This window comes from Natrix helvetica, assembly GCF_964273705.1.
Source record: "Natrix helvetica genome assembly, chromosome: 12".
NCBI classification, from domain to species: domain Eukaryota; kingdom Metazoa; phylum Chordata; class Lepidosauria; order Squamata; family Natricidae; genus Natrix; species Natrix helvetica.
In genome coordinates this window covers 9,160,177-9,186,843 of record NC_138556.1, presented here as the reverse complement: position 1 = coordinate 9,186,843, position 26,667 = coordinate 9,160,177, and the positions used below count along the sequence as shown (strand labels likewise).

General features: G+C 43.7%; 1 protein-coding gene across 1 annotated transcript in view; it reads left to right on the top strand.

Moving 5' to 3' along the window:
- Positions 1–200: 200 nt before the first annotated feature.
- Positions 201–26,667, top strand: part of CHSY1 (chondroitin sulfate synthase 1) — an 80,882-nt gene continuing 54,415 nt past the window's right edge. Inside the window, exon 1 of the mRNA XM_081964829.1 lies at positions 201–692. Coding sequence (XP_081820955.1) covers positions 255–692 — 438 coding nt within the window. The 5' untranslated portion in view covers positions 201–254. The remainder of the gene's footprint in view (positions 693–26,667) is intronic.

The following is a 26,667-nucleotide window of genomic DNA, read 5'->3' as shown; positions in this document are numbered from 1 at the left end:
CTACAGTATCTATCTATCTATCTATCTATCTATCTATCATCTATCTATCTATCTATCTATCTATCTATCTATCTATCTATCTTCTACTTATCCATCCATCCATCCATCCATCCATCATTTATCTTAAGCATTTGTAGCCTGAACGGTGAGCTAAAAATATACAGCATTAACTTAGTTTTGGTTTCTTCCTCTGTAGAACCTGGTCCAGCACAATCCCTGGGAAGGTGGAGTTTTTTTCCAGCGAGGGCTCTGATATGTCTCTTCCGATCCCCATCGTGTCGCTGCCTGGCGTAGACGACTCTTACCCACCGCAAAAGAAATCGTTCATGATGCTCAAGTACATGCATGACCACTACCTGGACAGATACGAATGGTTCATGCGAGCGGATGATGACGTCTACGTGAAAGGAGACAAGCTGGAGAACTTCCTGCGGAGTTTGAACAGCAGCGAGCCCCTCTTCCTAGGGCAGACCGGACTAGGCACAACTGAAGAAATGGGGAAGCTGGCCCTGGAGCCCGGAGAGAACTTCTGCATGGGGGGCCCGGGAGTCATCATGAGCCGAGAAGTGCTTCGGAGAACGGTCCCTCACATTGGGAAATGCCTTCGAGAGATGTACACCACCCATGAGGACGTGGAGATCGGCAGATGCGTACGGAGATTTGCAGGAGTGCAGTGTGTCTGGTCTTACGAGGTAGGCCTGGGGCCGGGGCAGAGAAGAACTTAAGTATTCAAGATGTTCTCCAGAGCTGTCATTCTAAGCATTTTCTCTCTCCTCCTCCTCCTCCTCTTCTCTCCTTCCAATCTCTCTTTCTCTTTTCCTTCCTTCCTTTTTTCTCTCTCTTCCCCTCTCTTCTCTCTCTTCCTTTCTCTCTCTCCCCCTCTCTTCCTCTCCCTCCCTCCTCTTCTTCTCTCCTTCCCCTCTCTCTTCCTTTTCCTCTTCCTCTTTCTGTTTCTCTCTTCCCCTCTCTATTTCACTCTCCGCCCCTCTTCTTCTCTCTTCCTCTCATTCTTTCTGTCTCTCTCTCTCTCGCACACTCACACACACACAATATTTTTATGAACAAGCAAAGGAAATTTTTCAAATTGGATGCTGGATCATTTCAAGGGTTCAATAACTTATGAATGGAAATCTTGGATTATTCACTTTATGCAGTCATGTATAAAGCACGGAGGGAGATCTGTAAGGGAAAAACTATTTTCCAGTTATGCCTCTCAATCTGTTTATTGAGCACTAAGAACATCAGCTCAGAAATGGGGGGTGCATAAAAAACTAAAGTTACCTAAGTTGCAATGTGCGTTTTCATACCTGATTTTTTTCCCATACGTTGCATTAAAACATGGTTTTTTAAACCCTGATTTACAGATTAATCCCATCAAGCTAAGCCACACAAATTCTGGTCAAAATGCCAGAGTAAATGGTTGACGCAGTACATGGAGCCAAGAAACGTAGTTGCCAAACTGAAGTGGCTGGTCCCAAGGACGGTGCTATCTGAACCATGCATTTGGCCCAGTCCTTTGGGTGACCCTAACTTCTATGTATAATAGAAATCTGAATTTCTCAGAAGTACAAGTTCTGTTCTCGTCAACCAACTTCTCCTTGATAAATGAGTTGTTGTTTTTTTTCCCTTTGGGCAGTTAACGATAGAAACACTATGATTTTCAGACAGTGTGTTCTGTATTAGTCAGCACTTTTAATTCCTGGTATCTTATGAATGACCTTCTTATGGGATCAACGCAGAGAGAAGAGGGTAAACGCTACATTTAGTACATCTGTGGGGCAGATGCCTGGAGAAACAAGACGTTGACTTCAGTTGGGATATTCAGCGTTGATCTGCTTCCAGGTCACCCGTTTTCTAGGGATCAGGATCTCTCCTGGTTGGATCCATGGATATCATGATTGGGAATTACAAACCAAGATGGGTTTTGATGAGTATAATGCACATCACATCATTGAATGAAAGGTTGATTGCAGCTGGGTGGTTGACTTTATTGTCCGTACCGACGATCGTCCTAATCCCAATCCAAAACACATGTCCCAAATCAACCCCAAATAAATTGCCAGGGGTGTTATGGTCCCAGCTGGGATTCATTGGGTGTGGATGACCTTCCCAGGGGGTTGCAGAACCTGATTGAGAGGCCATTTCCTCTGGCATTCAAAAGCCCAATTGGGCTAATTATCTGGGGAGGTCTTATTTTCAGGGAAACGGGGGGGGGGTGTGCACTGGTACTGATGAGCTGGCTTGGAATCATTTTCAGTTGACACTCTTGAGCAGGGATGTCAAAATGGGAGGCCATGGGCCGGCTGCGTCCCGCGCAGGCCACACCCACCCCAGTTCCTGCGAAGGGAAAATATGTCACCTGATGGCAACATGACGACGCAAATTTGACCCCCCCACACACACAGCCTCTTTGAGTTGATTCTTATTAACAACAACTCCCTTTATGAGAAATTATGAGTCATTTCTTTTTCTTCGCACTCTTCGGTTGTTTTTTTTAAAAAAATCAGCCAAACAGTGCTTGGTTTCTTCCTCTTTTTCCTACTCTGTATCTCGGCGGCGTATGCTTTGACAAGAATAGATTTTTTTTTTAAAAAAAATAAAGGTTCAGTAGGTATTTTTGGAACTGGAAACAATGGGCTGTTGCGCGACAGCCTCTTAAAATAAATCATGCGGTTGACGAAGGTTTTCTGCAGCGAAGGTTTTCATTTTTGTGCACACTTTAAAAAAAAAACACACACACACTATCCTCCTAGCTTTTCTCCCCCCCCCCCCCTGCACGAAAGTGGAACCTCATGGCTGAGTTGGAAACTCTCGCACATACTGTCTCCTGGCAGATGGTACAAGGACTGCCTGACACAGCTCCTCCGCCATCCATCAAATGATGTCCTTCAAACAAGCTTTCCCACCCAGGCTCTGGGAAGAGAGCAGTTTACATTGTCTTGCCATGGGTAGAGATAGTTCAGAAATGAAGTCTGGGAGCCTTTGATCTTTTGGACTGCTGGCCCTCGTACAGATAGATGGGCCTCTCGACTTACAACCATTTGTGGGTTGTTGGGTTTTTCTTTGGCCATTTTCTTTTTTAATTTTTTTAATTGGACATTTTCCAAACATTAAAATCACAATTTTACAGCTTCCCGTTATCCGTATTTCTTTTTTTCTGATTTCGGGTTTTCCATTTTCCATTCTATTATACATATTCCTCTTTGTTTCATACTTTCTCATTTTTACAGTATATACATTTTACAGTATATACATCTATATACAATATTTCCATCTCTATGTCTTTCTAAGTCTATGCCATCTCTTTTCATTACTACCTTTTTCTCTCAAAAAGAGGCTGAAAATCTGGATGCGTCTTATACACAGAATAGATTTTTGCTCAATCCCCCCCGCCCCCAGGAGCGCTCTATAAGCTTCCTAAAGGCTATCCACACCCTTTTTTTAAAAGAAAAAACGGGCCTGCTTTCACAAGAAACGGGCCGTTTTTTGCTCCCCCCCCCCAGAGCACTCTTAAAGCCTCCTAAAGGTTATTCATGCCCTTTTTTTGAAAGAAAAAAAAAGCAGGCCCATTTTTGGTGAAAAATAGGCCATTTTTGGGAGGTTTGCAGAGTGCAAAACCTTTTTTTTTTTAAATTTGCCTCTTCAAAACCTTGGTGCATCTTATACTCCGGTGCGTCTTATACTCCAAAAAATACGGTATGTGTTCCTTATGCATTGCTTTTACATCGCTTTTCATGCCAGTTGTACCCCCTGTTCCATATCTTGTAGCACTCTGTTTCCTCTCTATCTCTTAGTTCCATCGTTAGTTTGTCCATTTCTGAGCATTCTAGCACTTTTTTAAAAAATGATTTCTGCAGTTGAGGGAGGGAATGGTTTTTCGTTTCCAACTTTGACCAAACGAGATTAAACAATTTGTTTAGGGCAAGGGTGTCCAAACTTGGGAACTTTAAGACTTGTGGACTTCAACTCCCAGAATTCCCCAGCCGGCTGGCTGGGGAATTCTGGGAGTTGAAGTCCACAAGTCTTAAAGTTCCCAAGTTTGGACACCCCTGGTTTAGGGACTGTCGGGAAGTGGCAGTGGCACTGAAGAAAGTTACTTGGGACCGTTTTTTCACACTTACGACCGCTGCAGCCTCCCCACGGTCATCTGATCCAAATTCAGACATTCAGGAACTGGCTAATATTTATGACGGTTACAATGTCTTGGGATCCTGGGATAGCAATAGCACTTAGACTTATATACCGCTTCACAGTGCTTTTACAGCCCTCTCTAAGCGGTTTACAGAGTCAGCCTCTTGCCCCCAACAATCTGGGTCCTCATTTTACCCACCTCGGAAGGAGGGAAGGCTGAGTCAACCTTGAGCCTGGTGAGATTTGAATTGCCAAATTGCAGTCAGCCGGCAGTCAGCAGAAGTAGCCTGCAGTACTGCACTCTAACCACTGCGCCAACGAGGTAACAGGGATTCCCTGTTACGACCTTCTGACAAGCAAAGTCAATGAGGAAGCCAGATTTACTTAGCAACTGTATTACTAATTTAACAGCTGCAGGGATTCACCGAACAACCATGGCAAGAAAAGTTGCAAAATGGGGACAAACTCACTGAACAAATGTTTCACTTTGCAACATAAATTTTGGACACAATTATGGTCATAAGTCAACACCTCTCCTGCGCGGGCTGCACTGGCTACCTGTGGCTTTTCGGGTGCGTTTCAAGGTGTTGACTATCATCTTTAAAGCGCTCCATGGCACAGGACCTAGGTATTTGCGGGATCGCATCCTGCCCCATACATCCCTGCGGCCGATTCGCTCTCACAGGGAGGGACTCCTCCGGGTGCCGTCCACTAGGCAGTGCCAGCGGGCGACGCCCAGGAGTAGGGCCTTCTCTGTGATGGGCCCGACCCTCTGGAATGACCTCCCCACCGATATTAGAATAACCACTGATCTCTGCTCCTTCCGCAAGAAGCTTAAGACCCACCTGTTCAACTTAGCTGGCCTAACCGTAGTTTTAATCCCTCTAGCCTGTATTTTTAATTTTTAGGGGTAGGTTTTTAGGTTGTTTTTAAATTTTATCATACTGTACAGCCTAGTATTTAATTTGATTTTATGGGTATCTAAGAGTATTTAATTTTGTATACTGTTTTTTATTGTGTTGTCTGTACACCGCCCCGAGTCCCTTTGGGGAGAGGGGGCGGTCTATAAATTTAATAAATAATAAATAAATAAATAAATAAAATAAATAAAGGATGATGTAATAAGCTGCCCAAAGAACAAGGTAGGTCATCACATAGATGGGGGGCAAAATGTCCCTAAAACCCATCGTCCTTTGCTTCCTGCCCCGCCGTGGTTTGATGTATCTTGAAGTTGATGGAATTGACCCAAGGGTGCTTTTTTCAAGAGGCAACTGGACTTTCTTGTTTTTTCCTTGAAGACGTTTCGCTTCTCATCCAATAAGCTTCTTCAGCTCTGACTGGATAGTGGGGAAAGTCAGAGCTGAAGCATCTGTCATTGTCCAGCCTTGCTATCGTCCGAAACAAACTGCAAGCGACCCGCTTAGCAACTGTGGATGGTTAAAAAGGATTGCAAAATTGGATGTGGCTCATCTAACAACTGCCTTGCTTAACAACCAAGATTCTGGTCGCAACTGTGGTCTGTAAGCCGAGGGCTATCTCTAGCAGTTCCTGGTTATCACTAGGCTGTTGCCTACATTCTAGCAAGTGTGTGTTCTTCAGGTGACGTGCACCAACTTCTGCCCCTGAATTTTGAACAGACTGAGAGTTCGCTTGCCGTCCGGCCAGTAACACAATCTCTCTTTTTTCCCCCTTACATCCTGGATTTGTGTGAGCTCATTTCCTGCTGTGGTTTTGCAGATGGGGTTCTTGACAATTGCCATGCCATGCAACTTGGTGGCTGCCAGCCCCGCTTGAAGCGTCAGCTCGATGGCTTGCTTATTGAGTCCGGAGAGAGTCCTGCCAACGTTACTCGCTGTTTTGTGTGTGCTGCTCTTGTTTGAATGAGTTCAATTAATTGATTGATTAATTAATTGCATTGTTCCCGAGATGCTTATTATAGGCAGCCTGGGCTTGATAGTCTTTGCATGAATAAAATGAATCTGTAACAATCATCCTTAAAAGAATCTATTTTTAATGCTGGGGCAGCTTTCCAGTTTGGGGCTGACAGATCTAGGGCAGTGTTTCTCAACAGCTGAAGATATATGACTTTAACTTTCAGAATTTCCCAGCCTGCAGGATCTAGATCAAGAATTCACTGCTACTCAAAACCCAATGTGATTGGCTGAGCTGGCATGAAATGAGGAAATCAAACACATTTGCAATTTGTTGGATGAGAACAGGCTGTCTTAAGTTATATCTATGGAGATTCTCAGTCTGATCCAAGTCATGGTTGTCCCAAAGTTGCTTTTTCAAAAGCCAACTGGACTTTCTGGTTTTTCTTTGAAGGCGTTTTGCTTCTCATCAAAGCAGCTTCTTCAGCTCTGGAAGGAAGAGGATGGAAGGATTTATATTCCATGCAGTTGTCTCGTCGTTAACATTCTTCCTGTCTTAGCTTAGTTATTCCACCCACTGATTAATCATCAATATTTTTCTTCTTCTATGAGTTTGCCTTGTGCAACATAGGTTTCAGGTAGCAGCATACAAGATTTATTTATCTGTAGCGTTTATACGGCTGCCCATCTCACATAACTGACTCTTGGCTTACAAAATTAAAAACAGACCAAAGATAACCCTACCGTTGGCCAAGGATAAACGATTAACCATGAACCACCTGTTCTGACCTACGCTTTCCCCCAAAAGCACAAAGCAGATTCCTGGTCCCTGCAAAACCCCTTTTATTAAACGAATGTGAATTCTCCTCATTCACATTCAGCAAAGGCCTGGCAAACAGTCTTTCAAAGGAATATTTAGGAGCGCAGACCTTATCTAGCTTGGAAAGCTGCCATGTAAATATTTTCCAAACACGGTGCTGTGCAAGGAAAGTCTTGGCACAGATTCACGGACACTCCTGATACGAACGAATGAATGGTTTCCTGCAAAAGCCCACTCCCCTTTCACTCTTCTTTCCTATGGGAGGGGCTCTTCACCATCCACCTGTGCCTTTACTCCCAAGTCAACCCTGATTTCTTAGTTCTTTTTTTCTGGCAGCTTTGCACATGTGCACACTGGGAACAGGCTCCAGGCTGTTCCTCTGCCTTACTGCTGTCTAGCTCTGTAGGCACCTGATCACTGCCAGACGGCTCTGGCCCCCTCTCTGCCTCCAACACAGAGCCCTCATCAGAGCCTTCCTCAGACTCCAGGACTGGCCCATGTTCCTCCCCAAACTCCTCACTGTCCGAATCTGCTGTCAGCTCTGCTGGCCGCTGGTGGGCCGCAATACTACCTATAATAGCAGAGCTCATCTCTACCCTGACCCAGAAACAACCTGATTATTTATATTTATGCCTGTGGCTTAGTGGCTAAGACTCCTGCCTAATATGTAATACAGCCCAGGTTCAAATCCCAGAAGGGTATAGCTAGCTGATGAGAGCTAAATAGCTTGAAATAGATCTATACTAGTCTCCCTTTATTTATTTATCAGTGGCATCTGGGTATCATTCATTTCGATACAAATAATAATAATATTAATAATATTTGTTACATTAGTCAAACCTTTGTAATCTTAGTGTTAATACCCATATTTATATTAAAATATAATCCTTCATTATTTGGTTGTTCAGAATTTCAATGTGCCATTCTAACGCCAATCACAATATTATTTGAGCATACATAGTAGTAACATCTTTCAACCTCTAATCTTTCCAGCTGAATATTGCTTTTATTCTATTGTATAAAAACGGGTGTGCTAATATTCCCCCTATTTCTTACTTCTACCTCTATTCAAGCCTCTAGTAAGGCCACCATTACTAGACCTGGTGTTGATACACATGTTTGTATTGAAATATATTCTTTCATCGTTTAGTTGTTCAATGGGAAACAACCTGGTTTTCAATACCTTACAAAAGGCCAACAAGAGTGTGGCCATCTGAATCTCCATGTTTTGTGCATGAAACATTTTGTTTGTGACATATCTGGTTTTGGAGGGTACTGTTGTGGCCCGCCAGCAGCCAGTGGAGCTGGTAGTAGATTCGGACCATGAGGAGGTTGGGAAGGAACATGGGCCAGTCCTGGCTCTGAAGAGGGCTCTGTGTCGGAGGCAGAGAGGGGGCCAGAGCCATATGCCAGTTTATCAGCTGCCTGCAGAGTCAGACATCAGTGAGGCAGAAGAACAGTTGGAGCCTGTTCCCAGTGTGTGCATGCGCAGAGTTGCCAGATGACGGGAACAGCTAAGGGACAAGGGTCGACTTAGGAGTAAGGCCACAGGTGGATGATGAATGGCCCCTCCCAGAGGGAACAAATGAGGAGTGAGAGGGGAATGGAGTTTGCAGGAGACAATTAGTTCGCTTAATTGGTTCGTGACTCTCTGAGACTCCTTGCCAAGTTTTGCAGATATTGACTCTCCAAGCCAGATAAGGTCTGTGGCTGTAAATCCTTCCCCAAAAGACTTTGCTGGATGTGAATGAGCAGAATTCACAGTAAATTAATAAAAGGGTTTTTTTTGTCAGGACAAGGAGTTTGCTTCAGGCTCTTGGGAAGCCTCGGTCAGAACAGGTACCTGCGTGAATCAAAGAATGAGGTTTGCAGGGGGCGGGAGGAGTCCAGAATATCCATGGTTGGAGATACAGGGAAGGAAAAGAAGGGACTTGAGTTGGAAAATGGGAGTTAAGTGGACCAGGTAGATGGTTACATAGGAAGCTGCCGAAGAAAAGAGGAGAAGGAGGGGGAGATATCCCCCAACTTTGCCTTCCTCTCCCCATCCAGATTTTGTTATGTCCGAAACCTAGAAGCGTTCCAGATTTTAAGTTCTGCGGAACTCTGGCTGAGTCGAAATAATTTGGCAGAGCTTCTGCAATGCAGTGATTTGTTCCAACTATGAAACAAAACATTTTTTTTTTGCATTTCAAATCCTGGAGGACAAGAAGGGACCCCAGAGATGTTGCAAATGTGAGCAGGGTTACAGAAATTTGAATACTCAGGAATTTCTGCTGGCCGAAAATTAGCAAGGGACAAGGGAGCTCCAAGCTATCCCAGATTATTGACATTTGAGAAACATTTCTGAAAGTTTTCTATCCCCTGTGGGATTTTGTCCCGTTGTTTGGGATGGCCGCTCAGCAGCTTCCCTGTGGGGCAAGGAAGACATGTACCAGTGAAAACAGGATCTCCTCCTTCACTGATTTCTGATTTCCCTTCCTTGTCTTTCCCTCTCATTTCCCTTGACCCTTCTCATTTAATCATCTTGCTGTAGCATCTCTTGGAAGTTCAAAATCACAGCAAGGTTTTCCGCTTAGCCACTTCCTTGCTTTGACCGTGACCTCAATTCTGGATGCTTTTGTTGATCTATCATCTTTAGACAAGTTCCTGAGCTGAACTGGGCTGACCCTCCTGTCTCTAGGAGTTTGTGGAATTCTCGGACGTTCCCATTGGCAAAATAGGGTTATTGCATGTACTAAAAATCAAAAGCTAATGCAAGAGGAGAGCCTGTGCAGAGATTAGGGTGCTGGGTTAGGAGCAAGGAGGCTGAGATTCTGGTCTTGCTTATGGCACAGGAGCCAGCTGGGGGATTTGGGGCCAGTCACTGTCTCAGCCTTAGCATGGGTTGTTAAAAAAGCTCTGAGGATGTTATCTAGTTGGGCCATGAAACATTTGCTAGACAACAGCCAAGCTCAGAATGCCCTAAGGATTCCACAATAGTCCTCCTCTTTTTCCTCCTCCTCCTCCCCGCTCCCTTCTAGTGCTCATGGTGTTACTTGGGTCATGAAATGACTGCAACAAAACAACCAAAATCAGAGAGCCCCAAAGGACCCCATAGTAGTCCTCCTCTTCCTCCTCTTCCCCCTCACTCTCATCTAATGCTGATGATGTTACCTAGTTCGGTCATGAAATGTCTGCAAGAAAATTCTCTCTGTCTCTGTCTCTGTCTCTCTCTGTGTGTGTGTGTGTGTGTGTGTGTGTGTGTGTGTGTTGTATTTGTGCTGATAAATAAAGGGAGACTATCAGGACAAATACAACACAACTAGAACAAAGGCAACATTAAAAATATGGTTTTCTGCCTGGATGGTCTCCTGGAGTGAGCCGAAAGACAGACAAAGGGAAACAGTGGTTCCCTCCCATATTTGGGCATACCAGGGGTTGTGACACAACACACACACACACACACACACACAGATTCATCCATACAGAACCAGGAGTCCATAACTTTCAATGCTTTCATTCTGTTCTAAATGAGTTCAGGTAGATGCTGCTCCTAACAGTAAAGATAAAGGTCTCCCTCGCATCTATGTGCTAATCATTCCCAACTCTAGGGGGCAGTGCTCATCTCCATTTCAAAGCCAAAAGGCCAGCACTGTCCGAAGATGTCTCTGTGGTCACATGGCCGGCATGACTAAAAGCCAAAGGCGCACGGAATGCTGTGACCTTCCCACCAAAGTTGATTCTACTTGCATTTTTTACGTGCTTTCGAACTGCTAGGTTGGCAGAAGCTGGGACAAGTAATGGGAGCTCACTCCGTTACGTGGCGCTAGGGATTCGAACTGCCGACCTTTCTGATCGACAAGCTCAGCGTCTTAGCTCCTGAGCCACCGGCATCCCTCATAATAATAATAATAGCTAACAGTAACAAGAGCAATTAATGGTGGTAGATTCATTCTGTAGTCATTGTTGCGTCACAAATTGCAACAGCCCTTTCTCCCTTCAGCCTTGTTTCCAAAGAGCTTTTCTGGGTTCAGATTTATTCCTTCTCCTCCAAATGATTCTCTGAATAATAACTGCCAACAGTAAAAAAAAAACCAGCTTGGATTGACTTCTCCACTGAGTAGACCTTTGTTCTTCAGTTTGCTTTGAGGCTTCTGATTACGACGATGGGGCCAGAAAATCGAGTCCTGTCTCCAAAGTGGCTGGAAAAAAATCTGTTTTCGTTTCCTTTGAGGCTTTGTTCAGAATGGCTATAATTTTTGCGCTTCTGGCTTCTGCTGTTCCAAAATTGCACGTGGGGTTGTCTGAAAGAAGAATTAAGAAAAAAAAGAAGCTTGAAGGGCTCCCTGCTTTAAGAAGCACTTCGTCTCCTGTCCTCTTTGTCCTTTTCTAGAACCAAGGACGTCCCACCAACTTTAGGTTGTCAGGCATTTTTAGAATGGTGAGAATATACTGTGAGTTATTTCATGAAATAGCTGGTGGTGGGCCTTCCCCCCCCACCCCCATTCAGAAAATAATTGCAGTAGAGGAGAGGAAGCGAGAATGTGACTGTTTACAAAGCACTAATTTATTAGAATGTTACTTGCCCTTTACGGGATCCTCAGCATCTCTTCTGCTTATTCTTGATCTTTTTATGGACAGGTTGGGCACAATCCCAAATAAAGCTCTGGGCTGCAGCCATTCGTCACTTTTACAATTTATGTGAGCTTGTGGCACCCCTATGGGCTCCATCGGCGTTCTTGACAATCGAGAAGAGGCTTTTGGCATGCTTTTCAGCAAGCCAGCTCCCTATCTTCCTTTTAATTAAAAGAATGTGTTCGATTTATATTTGCCAACAAAGAAATAAAGGCAGGCTTAGTATAAATCTATTTCAAGCTCTCGTCAGCCAGCCATACCCTTCTGGGATTCAAACCCAGGCTACTTACATATTAGGTAGATGTATTAACCTCTAAGCCACAGGCTCTCCTCATTTTGTCAGCTGTACCAGGGGAAACATTTAAGTCTTTTTTTTTTAATCAGGACTACTTGGTCTACCCAAATATGGGAAGGCTCCTGGATTGGGGCTGAAAGGTGAAAGCGGAAGCAGTATGCTCCGTCCCATATTTGGGTAGTCCAGGTTGCCCTGATTTAAAAAAAAATATTTAATTAAAAGAATGTTTTATTAAAAAGTTAGGGAAGGAAGCCTGTTTACATCCAGAATAGAGGCCTCAAGAAACACTAGTGCCTCTGTTTATAGAAGTTGGTGATGTTTAAGACCAAAAGCCATCCGTGTTTGGGACTCTGGTCTGTAACTTTACCTAGTTGGCAATTCTGACATTGCAGAGGTTGGAATTGCCCTCCACTAGTTTTAGATGTTTTCTTGAGAGTGGGTGAATTTTGTCCACAGTGTTTATGCTTGTGAGATGCTGCTGCTGTTCCCCATTGTTCGTTCTTTTCCCTTTCAGAAAATCCCCTCGCTGCATAAGTACGGTTCTAAAATCTGGGATATTATGAAAGGGTATCTTGGCTTTCTTCCAGATATTGTGGACTACAACTCCCACAATCCTTTGTTCTCGACTCTGCTTATGGGACAGATGGGATTTCAAGCTGAAATGTGAACAAGGTTGCTGATAGCTATCTCCACCCTGTTGCAAATCTTGGTCAGATATGCTTATAAACCAGAAATGATCAGGAAGACAGTAGCAGTTTTGCACATGAAGCGGCGCAAAGCTGAATTTTCTGGCCACCTATTCCGGTAGAGAAGACCACACAAACTAGATGTGCTTTAAGAGACAGTTGAGCATGAAAAAAACTTGCTTCCTATGCCAACATCTAGCAAGCTTAGCCCATTAAAGCATGTTCTGAAGTATATACTTTGATCTCCTCCCATAAAAGCGAATGCAAATTCCCCTTTTGCATGGCAAAGAACCAAATTTTGAGACAAGCATGAGAAAGAAGAAAGAATATCTGGCTGCTACTTCCTCCAAAACATCTGTTTCTTTTTGATTAGTATATATTGTTGTTTGTTTGTTGGAGCTTCTCTGATCTCAGAGATGTAAAAAAAAAAAAAACCAATCCCGAATCCTGTTGCTTATAAGCTGCCGTGTTTATTAATTAAGCATTAAGGTGTCTCTTGTGTACCTGTAATTATTTCCTATGGGTAAAAACTTAGTTTGTCTCCTACTTTCCTTGCAACTGAGGAGTTCTTTGTAAATGGCTGCTGGCCTGATAAAACCATTGCTTCAAATTCCAGCTGGCTAAAAGAAGAAATTATCTTAATGTTCTGTCTGGGATAAAAGTGATTTTTCATTCCTACTTCAAAAGCCAGCATACTGCTAATGATCTATGAGCAGCTCATTCATATATTTTTTTTCTTTTAAAAATCATGAATTACTCCTTCAGTTTTAAATTCTTATTCTGGTATCTGGTGTCTCCTGGAATTGTATTCAGTATCAGAGACGCGGTGTGTGGCTCTCTAGCCGTGTATGAAAAGTTTATCCTTCATACTGTGGAACCTGTTGTGGGCCACCAGTGGCCAGCAAAGCTGGCGGCAGAGTCAGACAGTGAGGAGAAGGTTGAGGAGGAACATGGGCCAGTGGATGGGGAAGGTTTGGATGAGGGCTCTGTGTCGGAGGCAGAGACGGGGGCCAAGACCATCTGGCAGTTCCCAGCTGCCTTCGGAACTAGACAGCAGTGAGTCAGAGGAACAGCTGGAGCCTGTTCCCAGTGTGCACATGCGCAGAGCTGCCAGAAGAACAGCTGAGAAATCAAGGTTGACTTGGGAGTAAAACCACAGGTGGACGATGAATGGCCCCTCCCACAGGAAATAAAACAGGAGTGAAAGGGGAGTGGGCTTTTGCAGGAAACAATTCGTTCATTTATTCATTTGTTTCAGGAGCGTGAAGATCTGCAAATAGCTTTTCTAATAGATCAGGAGACTTTGCTACATTCGTAATGGACAGAGGATTCTTATGTCCAGCCATAGGGAGGGAAGTGATCAAAGAACCATTTTTTGTGCGTCTTTTCAGACGGCAGACAAAGGAGGGAAATCTCCAAATACCTCCCTGCCTAGACATATATCTTGCAGGTATAAACTGGAATGACAGGTGATACAATCGAGTTGTCTTTGTGATGCTCCGGTATTTCTCCAGGCAAGAGATGTTTTTGTGGAGGAGAAACGTGCAGGGATTTTCTCGTCTTCCAGCATCAAATAGACAGTGAGTTCAAGTCCCGCCTTAGCAAATGAAAGCCAGCTGGGTCTCTCTCTCTCTCTCTCTCTCTCTCTCTCTCTCTCTCTCTCTCTCTCCCTCCCTCCCTCCCTCCCTCCCTCCCTCTCTCTCTCTCTCTCTCTCTCCCTCTCTCTCTCCAACCCACCTCACAGGGTTGTTGTTGTGGGGAAGGTAGGAAGAGGAAAAAATATTAGGGATGTTCATTGCCTTGAGTTATTTGTAAAAAATAGAAATTGCAGCTCAAATACAGAGTGATGTTTAAATGGCTTATCCCTGAGGGGATGATAATAACCTGGCAGGAAAAAAAATTCCGTATTGACTTGCTGGAAAAGGCACAGGAATTTTATAATCATAGGAGAAGACGAACAGGATAGTAGAGAGGAAGCAGAAAATAAGAGTCAGGAAGAACAGACATCAGAGGAAAAACTTACGGAGCAGGATATAAGGGACCGAAGGGAAAGAGAACGACCGGAGAGAGAGAAGGAGCCAGGACAAAAACAGAAACCGAGGCAAGAAGAAGGAAAGGACCAAAACCAACATACAAATAAGATGGAAGACGAAATAAAGATGATATCCTTGAACATCAGTGGTATGATAATAATTATGTTACATACAGTAGAACAATTATATAGGTAAATAATAATGACACCCAGTGATACCCATTGTCATTGGGGCACTTGGTATCAGGTCCAAGAATTTTATAAAACATATCAAGAAATTGCAGCTTCCTGCAATAAACACCTGCGGAACTGCAAAAAACTGTGCTACTCGGGACATCATACATCTTAAGAAGGTACTTGGTTGATACCTAGGATGTTGGCAGCAAACTGTATCAACCATTAGCACCAGTCAACTCATCTTTAAATGTTCAGTTGACTGAGTATCATCATCATCATCAGTAGAAGTAGTAGTGGTAGTGGTAGTAGTAGAAGAAGAAGTAGGAGGAGGAGGAGGAGGGAGGGAGGGAAGGAAGGAAGGAAGGAAGGAAGGAAGGAAGGAAGGAAGGAAGGAAGGAAGGAAGGAAGGAAGGAAGGAACTTGGTTGATACCTAGGACGCTGGCAGCAACCCGTATCAACCATTAGCACCAGTCACTGGTATTTGTAATGCATTTTTGAATGTTCAGTTGACTGAATTTCATGTTTAATGAATAAAAGAGATGATAATAATAATAATAGGACTATATGCTCCTGAAGGAGAATAAAAGGCATCAGGCTAGAAACCAGGAGACCGTGAATTCTAGTTCTGCCTTAGGCATCAAAGCCAGCATGGTGACATTCAAACTGGTCACTCGTTCTCAGCTCAACTCACCGCACGAGGTTGTAGGTACACATATGTAGGTTGTATGTATGCATGCATGTACGTATATGTATAGGTGCAGGTGTCTCTCTCTCTCTCTCTTTCTCCTTCCCTCCCTCCCTCCCTCTGTGTGTGTGTGTGTGTATGTATGTATGTCCATAGCTCCTTATTTTACATGAAAGGAAACATTTCTAAAAACGCATGTCTCTCTCATCACTCGCTCTTCTGCCTTATCTCTGCCTTGTCCTTCTTTCCACAGTTATTGAAGTACTTTCCACTTCCAGCGGAAGCTTCAACTTCCATTTCCTTCCTTCCACTTGGGTGAGGTTCAAACGGTTATGGAGTTAACCGTACTCTTTGCCATGCTTTGCAGTGCCTAATCCCATCAAGCGTACGTTGCGCTGAGCTGAAATGCAGTGTGCTTAATTGGGAGGGTTTTTGTTTTTTTTAGTGTGTTTGAACCCAGCTCTTGGGTTTATAAGGCTCATGGATTATGATTTAGTGCAGTGTGTGAACCTGGCTAAGTGGCTTACGTGCCAAGCCACTTTTATGCTAACTGCTGCTTAACGTGTGAACCCTGCCACTGACCAGCAAGGCTTGGAAGAAGAAAACGCAATAGCTTCCCCCCTCCCCCTTCCTATCCTTGGATATATAAATTATGAATGTTTCTGTTTATCCTGAATTTGTACTTCCTTAAAGTATCTTAAAGTGTAGTGGCTAAGATGCTGAGCTTGCCGATTGAAAAGTTGGCTGTTTGGTGGTTCGAATCCCTAGTGCCATGTAACGGAGTGAGCTCCCGTTACTTATCCTAGCTTCTGCCAACCTAGCAGTTCAAAAGCACCTAAAAAATGCAAGTAGAAAAAATAGGAACCACCTTTGGTGGGAAGGTAACAGCGTTCCGTGCGCCTTTAGTATTTAGTCATGCCGGCCACATGACCATGGAGACGTCTTGGGACAGCGCTGGCTCTTCGGCTTTGAAACGGAGATGAGCACCGCCCCCTAGAGTCGGGAACGACTAGCACATATGTGCCAGGGGAACCTTTACCTTAGCCATACCCAAATCCTGCAACCATTCTTCCTATGTTTTAGTCTCCAGGCCTTTTAACACTAAGCCTTGAATGCAGCTAGAATTAGGTCAACCTTGCAGAAGACCTGACTCTCTCCTAGAAATGTCAAAAGATGGGGTAAGAGACAAATTCCTTCTGTGTCTAATCGCACTTGGCCAATAAAGAATTCTAACTCTAACTCTTAAGAGCTCTGTAGAGTTATTGGAAGTGCAGTAAGTGCTTAACATCTAATTAACAGATCTTAAGAGAAGCAGCCTGGGGCGTATGTCCTAATAAGGTTGCAATACTTTTTGACCCTTAGATAAGAGTAGACCGACTGGCGTTGGGAGTTTTATTTTTATTTTTAAAACTGTTATCGTGCCTGTTTGGAGAATCTCAGGGCAGCTTCTATTATAAACCCGCTGGAAACAGTTGGCAAACAGATCTGCCTGTTTATCTCCCCCCCCCCCCCCGAAAACAATTTCTCACTGAAATCTTGAAGGCTGCAGGTACATGGAAACATATGGCTATATAAAAAGTCTCTCGCTAGCTCTTTCTCTTGGCTCTTGGTTAGCTGAGCAGATATTGCTTCCCCCCCCCCCCCTCTTCCTTTTGGCAAGCATTAAACTGTGAATATGAATGCAGGAAATGGTTGCTTAAAAGGATTCTGGTTTTTTGTTATGCTTTTGACCATCCGTATTCTTCCATTTAGCCCTTCCATTTAGGAGGATCCCGTAAGAGCTTTTCCTTCTAGCTATGATAACTTATTCAAAATGAGTATATTGAATGGCCTGAATGGATTCCCTTTCTTTCTTCCTGACAATGCATCACCGGAAGTGGGCAACAAGAAGTGAGAATCAGCAAAGGGGGTCCTCACCTTATGGCCACAATTGAGCCCAACATTTCCATTGCTAAGAGAGAGATTTAGTAAAAGGTGCTAAAGAGCAACTCACTCTATCTATCATCTATCTATCTATCTATCTATCTATCTATCTATCTATCTATCTATCTATCTATCTATCTATCTATCTATCTATCTATCTATCTCTACCTACCTACCTACCTACCTACCTACCATGTCTGTCTGTCTATATATCATCTATCTTTATCTATCTGTCTGCCTGCCTGTCTATGTATATCTCCAGTATATATCTATAGCTATATCATCTATCTTGACCGACCTACCTACCTACCTACCTACCTACCTACCTACCTACCTTACCTACCTACCTACCTACCTATCTTACCTACCTACCTACCTACCTACCTATCTATGTATCTATGTATCTATCTATCTATATCATGTCTGTCTGTCTCTGTTTGTCTATATCTATATATATATCCATATCTATATCATCTATCTTTATTTACCTACCTACCTACCTATCGTGTCTGTTTGTCTATATCTATATCTATATCATCTATCTCTACCTATTTACCTACCTACGTACCTACCTATCAATCAATCAATCAATCAATCATGTCTGTCTGTCTCTATATATTTATATAGAACCGGTAGGGAAAGTAAGTGAATGCCACCCCTGGTTTCTAATCTATGTTGCTTTGCCTATGGCGCATTGTGCTGGATTTTATCCCAAGCTGAAGCTGGTTCTTCACCCAGTCCTTAATGAAAGAACTTAGAGGTACCGTATTTTTCGGAGTATAAGATGCACCTTTTTCCCTCAAAAAAGAGGCTTAAAATCTGGGTGCGTCTTATACACTGAATACAGCATTTTCTGTCTCTGAAACCCTGACGCCTTCACCGAAATGGCCGTGCATAGCTAGTAGGAAGCTTTCAGAGAGTTCCTGGGGGCTGGGGAGGGCCGAAATGAGCAAACAATGGGCCATTTTTTGCTCAATTCCCCCCCCCCCCCAGCTCCCAGGAGCACTCTATAAGCTTCTTAATGACCTTTTTTGACAAAAAATGGGCTCGTTTTTGTGAAAAGTGGGCTGTTTTTTGCCCCTCACCAAGGAACACTCCACAAGCCACACAGTTCAGCTCCATGGCGCATGTGCGCCTGCCTACCACCAGTCAGCTGGTCATCGGGTCTCTGCCATGCATACGCAGGGTGGGCACATGTGTGGGGGTGGGGCACACGCAGGGGGCCATTGCACACATGCACGGAGGTGGGACGCATGCACGGGGGGGGGGCCACACGCGCATTGCATTTTGGGGAGTTGGGCGAGTAGGTGCGCATTTGCACACCACACAAATGCTTTTGGCACCTGGTCCGGGAAAGGTTAGCCATCACTGGTGTTGGATATGTAGGAGAAAGAAGAATTTCAGAAGTTGCGTTAAAAATAAACCGAGGCTTCCCCAGGCAACTCCGTTTGGGCCTCCCTCCCTTGCAAAATTAGCCTTGTTCCTTTGGGGTCAACACAAAGGGGCTTCTGTGCCTCTCTCTGTATTGCACATCTGTTGTGCTACCACTGACTGATTGCTGGACACTCTGGTTTATGAAGGGAGGACTTTTATTTTTCCAAGGAAATGCACTTGAAAATGCTTTAGTTTTCCAGCTAACCTATGATCCAATCTTTCTTTCTTTCTTTTTTAAAGAAAGATAATATATCTCAGGATATATTCCAAAGGAAATATTCCCATTTCTCTCTAGGGAACTGATGTAACGAATGCAATTTACAGATCATTTCCCATTAAATTTATCTCACACGTAAAATTGCGGAGTGTAGATATTGTTTCACTGTAAGGTAAAGGTCAAGAAGGTTCCCCTCGCATATATGTGCTAGTAGTTCCCAACTCTAGGGGGCAGGGCTCATCTCCATTTCAAAGCCGAAGAGCCAGCACTGGCTGAAGACGTCTCCGTGGTCAGGTGGCCAGCATGACTAAACGTCGAAGGTGCATGGAACCATCCCACCAAAGGTGGTCCCTATGTTTCTACTTGCATTTATGGCGACAATAAACTATGCCTGGCCACAAGGGTTTATTATAGCCTATCAAATGCCATTAACAATGATCCAGCTACTTTAAAATGTAAAGGTTCCCCTTGCAAATATGTGCTAGTCACTCTAGCACATATCCAAAGAGCCAGCTCTGTCTCCATGGTCATGTGGCCAGCATGATTAAATGCCGAAGGCGCACAGAGCACTGTTCCCTTCCCACCAAAGGTGGTTCCTATTTTTCTACTTGCATTTTTACGTGCTTTCGAACTGCTAGGTTGGCAGAAGCTGGGACAAGTCACGGGAGCTCACTCCGTTACACAACACTAGGGATTCAAACCGCCAAACTGCCGACCTTTTTGATTGACAAGCTCAGCGTCTTAGCCACTAAGCCACCTCCTGTTTCACTGTATATGTCATCAATAATAATCTAAATTAGTGCTTGGTGCTCTCTGAGCTCAGGACCCCTTGTTTCAACACTAAGCTACAACTATTCTCCTTTATTAGTATTTAATTTGGTACAGGTAATCCTTGATTTACGACCACAGTTGAGCCAAAAAACTTCTGTTGTTAAGTGAATCCCTGCAGTTGTTAAATTAGTAACACAGTTATTCATTGCTTCCTCGTTGACGTAGCTTTGTTAGAATGTCACAAAAGATGATCGCATGATCCTGGGACATGGCAATGGTCATAAATGTAAGTCAATGGCCAAGCGTTGATCATGTGACCATGGGGATGCCCTTCCTGTTACCGGAGCGGAGTTTGTTCAGCAGATATATTCTCATTGTGCCCAGAGAGAGAAATATCTGCCTCTATCTAAGATTGAAGTCATAACCTCCTTATTGTGATGCGAGAGCTCTACGCACCACTCCTGTATCCCATTCTACAATCTTTTAAGAAAACCGATGCAGTTGTTAATTGAATCATGTGGCCATTAAGTGAATCTGGTTTCCCCCCTCCCCCATTGACTTTGCTTGTTGGAAGCCAGCTGGGAAGGCTTAATTCGGCGTGAGGTAGCTTTTCTCCCCTGATCCTGCCCAGCGATTTGGAGAAAGTAGGATTGCCAGGAGGAGATGAGCCTCCAATGGCAAAGTTGAACGAATGCGCGATGGACGGAGACTCGGGGAGGGGGTGGAGGTAACGTGCAGGGAGGCAGGGATGTCGCTGGTCCTTTGCCGAAAACCTGAGCCTGGAACTAAGAATGAATGAATGCAGCTCCCCATGGGATTTCGAATGAAACTGATTTCTAGGAAAGGGAATACAAGAGCATCTTTGTCTCCGGCGGCTGCAGAGTCATGCCAGACCGTTGCAACGGCGAAGGATGAATAAGAAGAACAGCTCTGTTACTATACAAATCCTTCTCCGGTGCTTTCTCAGAGCAAAAAGCACTGAATTCCAGCATCCATCAAGCCTTTCTTGATGAGCAAAGACTCAAGGCTTGGACGAACCTCTTTTGCATGCGACTGGAGTCCTTCCTTTGCTCATCTCTAACCGGTAAAATGAGTAAACGTTTGCAAAGATGCTCAAAGGTCCATTTTAAAATGAAAACATTCACAAACATTGCAGTTGAAGTGACTGACCCACGATAGCATTTATAAAAGTTGGGGTCAGCCAGTCGGGTGCTATCCAGAGGTGGATTCCTACCGGTTCGGCCGAGTCGTTAGTAACTCAGCCCGCCACGAACCTGTTCTATCGTCATCGACGCCATCTTGATTTTTGGTTATGCGCAGAGCAATCTTCATTGCAAAATTCCCCCCCTTTTTCTAACGTGCGCATGCACAAATCTTTTTATGTGCAAATGTGCACACGCACCGAACCAGCAGTAATGCCGGCAGGAACCCACCTCTGGTGCTATCCCAGGGATTTTAGTTTAATAATCCAAGTAGGAAAAAATAATAGTCAATTGTTCTGACCCCCCCCCCCCCTCTCCACGCCTGTGAATAAACCAGAACACAGGCTCGGCTGTTTGCCACTGTTTAATTGCTGAAATAACGAATCCTTTGGCTGAGGTCCCAGACAACTCACGTTCAATAGAGCAACCCAGATAATTCAAATGAAGCAACGCAGATAGTCCAAACGAGCAGACACGGCTAGAATACATAGATTTTCTTAACTACTAATTTGAATGGTTGTTTCCTGCAAATGTCCCCTCCCAATGCCTCACCTATAATCTCTCTTGGAAGGGGCCAATCCACAACCACCTGTGCTTAATCATCATCTGTGAGTCTTCCTATGGAGTTGCTGCTTCCATTTCTCAGCCCTTCTCAATCTAGCATCAGGGACAAACTGCCTTTGATCCTCCCCACTGCTCCATGCCTCAGGCGCCTCCTGGTGGCCAACCAGCCTCTCTGGTCCCTGCTCTGAGTCTTAACCCTGCACAGGGTCCTCCACATTGTCCAGGGCAGACTCATATGGTTCCTCGCTATCCGAGTCCATCAGCAGCTCAACCGGATCCTGCTGGGCCACAACAGTAAATACACATTGAACGCCTCCTTCCTTTTAAACCAATAGTCCTAAAGCACTTCCTTTAGACAAAGTACCACCGAATAGGTTGAAGTTCAACTCGGACAAAAATAGAATAGAATAACAGAGTTGGGAGGGACTTTGGAGGTCCCTTTGGAGCACCAAAAACCGGCAGAGCATGCACAGGAGTGCTGGAAACCACAAGAACAGTTTCCCGGCACGCACACATGCGTGCCAGGGAGCTGCTCTTCCAGTTTCCAGTGCTCCTGCATGCATGATGCACGCTGGGACCCGGAAGAGCAACGGGCAACAGCTGATGTGCCGGGAGAGATGGCTCTTCGTGCCACTTCTGGCACGCGTGCCATAGGTTCGCTATCACGGCCGTACACCATTTTAGACAAATGGTTGTTTAATCTCTTCTTAAAAACTTCCAGTATTGGAGCATTCACAACTTCTAGAGGCAAGTTGTTCCACTGATTAATTTGTTCTAACTATCAGGAAATTTATCCTTAGTTCTAAGTTGCTTCTCTCCTTGATTAGTTTCCACCCATTGCTTCTTCTCCTGCCCTCGGGTGCCTTGGAGAATAGTTTGACTCCCTCTTCTTTGTGGCAGCCCCTGAGATATTGGAAGACTGCTATCATGTCTCCCCTAGTCCTTCTTTTCATTAAATTCCTCTCATTCCCAGCCAGTATAATAGGAGTCTTACACATTTGTTCTATGGAATAGTTTTTTACGAAGAAAAGATTAGTAACATGAACTTAGGAGCCAGAATAAAATACTTTGTATTTTGGCCGTAGTTTGGTCTTTGAGGATTTGAATTTATTAAGTGATGTGACATTAGGAGAAAACATCACCCACGGGGGAAATTTTTCCAGCTACAACTTGTTTGTAGTGTTATTGCTGCATTGCAATATCTTTAGAAATTACTATGGCTATGGTTTTCCCAGTTGTAATGTATGGCTGTGAAAGTTGGACCATAAGGAAGGCTGAGTGCCAAAGAATGGAAGCCTTTGAACTCTGGTGCTGGAGAAGACTCCTGCGAGTCCCTTGGGCTGCAAGGCGATCCAACCGGTCAGTCCTAGAGGAGATCAACCCTGACTGCTCTTTAGAAGGCCAGATCCTGAAGAGGAAACTCAAAGACTTTGGCCACTTAAGGAGAAGGAAGGACTCACTGGAGAAGAGCCTCATGCTGAGAACGATGGAGGGCAGAAGAAGAAGGGGATGGCAGACAATGAGGTGGATGGATGGAGTCACCGAAGCAGCTGGTGTGAGCTTAAATGGAGTGGTAGAGGACAGGAAGGCCTGGAGGAATGCTGTCCATGGGGTCATGATGGGTCGGACACGACTTCGCAACTAACAACAATACCATAAATTTTATAACAGAAATACTATAATGGAATTCCTGCAAAGATTGTTCTCAGGAAATACAGCAATTTCCTCTGCTTCTATCTGGGAGAGATTCTGTTCTTTTGACAGTGATGTTAGTGAAACTTAAGACACAAAAATTTGAGAGCCACTGAATTAAGTTACATTCTCCCAGTCTTCTGAGTAATCTGAATTCCGCGGATCAAGGTATTTTACTTAATCATTAGATTTATATCTCAGCAGCATTCAATTTTTGATCGTTTGCAAAAAAAATATAATTGCTGCATTTTATCGGCTTATTCTAACGTCGTTGCCAGTCCTGAGCTATGATCCATGCGCCTGTATATTTAATTGAAACTTCCTTGAGGACAGCAAATAAAAATACCAACATTGTAGGATTACACGGAGCTTAATTAGGATAGTGCTTTTTTGTCTTATATTGAGCCCTATTGATTGATGGGCCTTGGATGTAATTAAATAAATAAACATGCTTTTGGGTCATTAAGTCATTAAAAAGTAGTCTGCCTTGTGGAATTGTAAGGGTCTGTGTCTCTTCATTTTGCATTTTGGTGAAGAGGTTAAATCATCGTTTTGCTAAATACCTTGTTTTGTGAAACGTTTGTCCACTGTTGAGTTTTGAATCACTTGGTCTCGGGAAAGAGGAAAATTCCCTTTTAAAAAGTTAAAAGGTAAAAGAAGCTAAGGGTTTCCCTTGCCAGTTGGAGTGCTCATCTCAGGTTTCCTAGCCACCATTGTCTGAAGATGCTTCTGTCATCATGTGGCCAGCATGACTATACACTGGGGTGCACGGAACACTGTTACCTTCCCACTGAAGTGGTACCTATTTATCTACTCGCGTTTGCATGCTTTCGAACTGCTAGATGGGCAGGAGCTGAGATGTGGACAGGAGCTCACCCCATCACCCGATAGCTGGGTCTCGAACTGCTGACCTGGTTTCTGATTGACTGGCCCAATGTCTCAACCAGTTGGCCACCATGCCCCTCTCACACTTTAAAAACTTCCCCCCATTTTAAAAAGCACACGGAAGTCATACAGCCCAGCTTTCTCAAGAGGGATTGAGTAAATCCCCCAAACTTGTGATTCCACATTGGACAGAACAATCTTCAAACAATTTCTAGAAGGAGGAGATGCATTTCGCCCCCTGCTTTATCTTCTGCTTCCTTCTTTTTGGGCTCATCCATAAATTGATTTCTTTTTTTCTTTTTCACACTCGGGAGTTTCCATCCCGCCAACAGTGAGCGTGGTTTAGCATTTAGACTTGTACGGCAGAGATCTGAAGACAGCCATGAGATTCCTTGCTGCCATGAGATCAGCCACCTGAGCTCATCATTTTGCACTGAACCTTGTTTGCATGTCTCGGGGTGAACTGAAGAAGTACTTTGATCTTCTTAATCTAATCTATGCTTATTGCTAAGCGACAGGATTCTAGACGGTAATGAGAGAATTAAACCGGGAGGGGGGAGTGGGAGGAAGCAGCCACCGGCATACAACTTCGGCAGTTTAATCAACAATTAGTAATTAACAATGGCAAGAGTTGAACTTTAATTGCCCAAGTGATCTGAACTGCAGGGATCAGGTTTGAAGCTACCAACCACCTTAGTTCTCATGGCAAACCTAAAGAGGAAGAACAGAGTATGGTCTGCCAGTTCAGACTAACTGGGAAGAATAGTTTTTGATGTTCTTTGTCCCACAATGCAAGGTAATGTGGGCTAATGCAATATATGCAGAGGTCAGCTCAACCTGCTGGATAGATGAGTTTAAAGAAAACAATTGGATGGTCTGATCAACTATCCATTCAAAACAAGCTGCATTTTATTCCCTCTCGTCTTTTTTGTTTTCTAGGAACTGGTGTCGTTTATTTTTTCTTCAGACCCCTTCCCAGCATTTTTCAGGAACCCATGATTATAGCTTTGGGGTGTTTAGAATTGTCTTCTTTTGCATCCGTTTTTAGCCATGTGGTGTTTTAACGCCTGGCCACAGAAGACAAGTTGTGAAAGGCTTCCTTTAAAAAAAAAAAAATCAAACCCACAAGAGCAAAAACAAAAAACGTTCTGTGGACATTCACACATCTCCACTTGCTGTCTCTCAAGCCGCTTAATTCTGTCTAGACTTCAGAACAAAAAACGTATGTTGGCACGTCAATGACAGATAACTCTTCTAAAATGTTGATTCTCCCTTGCGTTTCTTTAAAAAAAAATCTGTGAGAAATTCCAATGATACAATCAGTAAGCCATTCATGCCATCGGTAAAGGGGAATGATCTCTTAAGTCTTCTCCAGTCTGGTACCTTTTCTCCTTAGTTCTAGGTTGCTTCTCTCCTAGATTAGTCTCCATCCATTGTTTCTTATCTTGCCTTGGACTTTCCTTGTTCTTGTTTTTCCTTGAAGACATTTCGCTTCTCGTCCAGGAAGCTTCTTCAGTGCACAGGCACCTAGCAAAAAATGGCTTTAGGAGTTGTGTGAACCAATCCGTCATCTTAAGTCATAATGCATCTAATTTGTGCAGTATCAGATTTTGGATTTCTGTATTGTAGGAGCCCTGCCATTCACAGCTTACTGATTATTTAAAGCCCTATCACACTGTCTTTCTTCTCTTTCTGCTAATGCCTTCCAGAACTTATAAAGTCTTCGTTTATTTAAATGTTTTAAATTCGGGATCTGTTAAATGAAACTTTTATTTTTTACGGGCATCTGGAACGAGTTATTTGTCTACTGCTGTTTTTTCAGATATGTGTATCATCTCTTCTCTAAACAGTAAGCATTTTTTTTATAAACAGTAAGCATTGTTCAAGCTTTTCAGAAATATGGAAGAAAGTGATTTTGAGTCAATTGGAAAAAACGGGGCGGGGGAGAAGAGGCATTTACCGTATTTTTCAGAGTATAAGATGTTCCAAAGTATAAGATATACCTAGCTCTTGGGGAGGAAAACAAGGGGGATAAAATCTTCCTCTGCCTCCCAACAATTTGCCTCCTTACAGCAAACAGCAAACAGTACAGACGATATAGATTGTTTCTGGTGTTACATTTCAGACTAGACTTGTAGAGATGCTGTTAAAATTGATGTGGCTTTCTGGAAGTATAGTTATTCTCTGCTATTTAAAAGGAGATACAACAGCACTGGGCCTCTTCAGATCAAGCATTTATCTTAAAAAGCTTCTTCATTTTGTTAAGTTGTCTAGAATAATAATAAAGCAGTCTTTAAAAAGTAAGTCTAATAATTTGAACATTCTCAAGGCATTTATAGTTATTTACTTACCTCCTTGCAGCAAACAGCCTGTTTCAGTTTAGCCTGATTAGAAGAAGAAGAAAAAATCTGCCTCTGCCTCCCAGCAATTTGCCTTGTGGAACAAACAGCAAGTTTTTTCTTTCAATTTCAGCATGGGCCTCCCGATCATCAGCTGCTTCAGGCTGTGGGGATTGCCAAAGCCTATTGCCTCCTCCGCAAACCCCATTTCCCCCCGTTTGCTGCACGGAGGTAAATTGCTGGAAGGCAGAGGCCAAAGGGTGGGTGGGTCTACATTCAGTGTATAAGACACAACAAAAATTTCACCTTCTTTTAGGGGGGAAAAAGC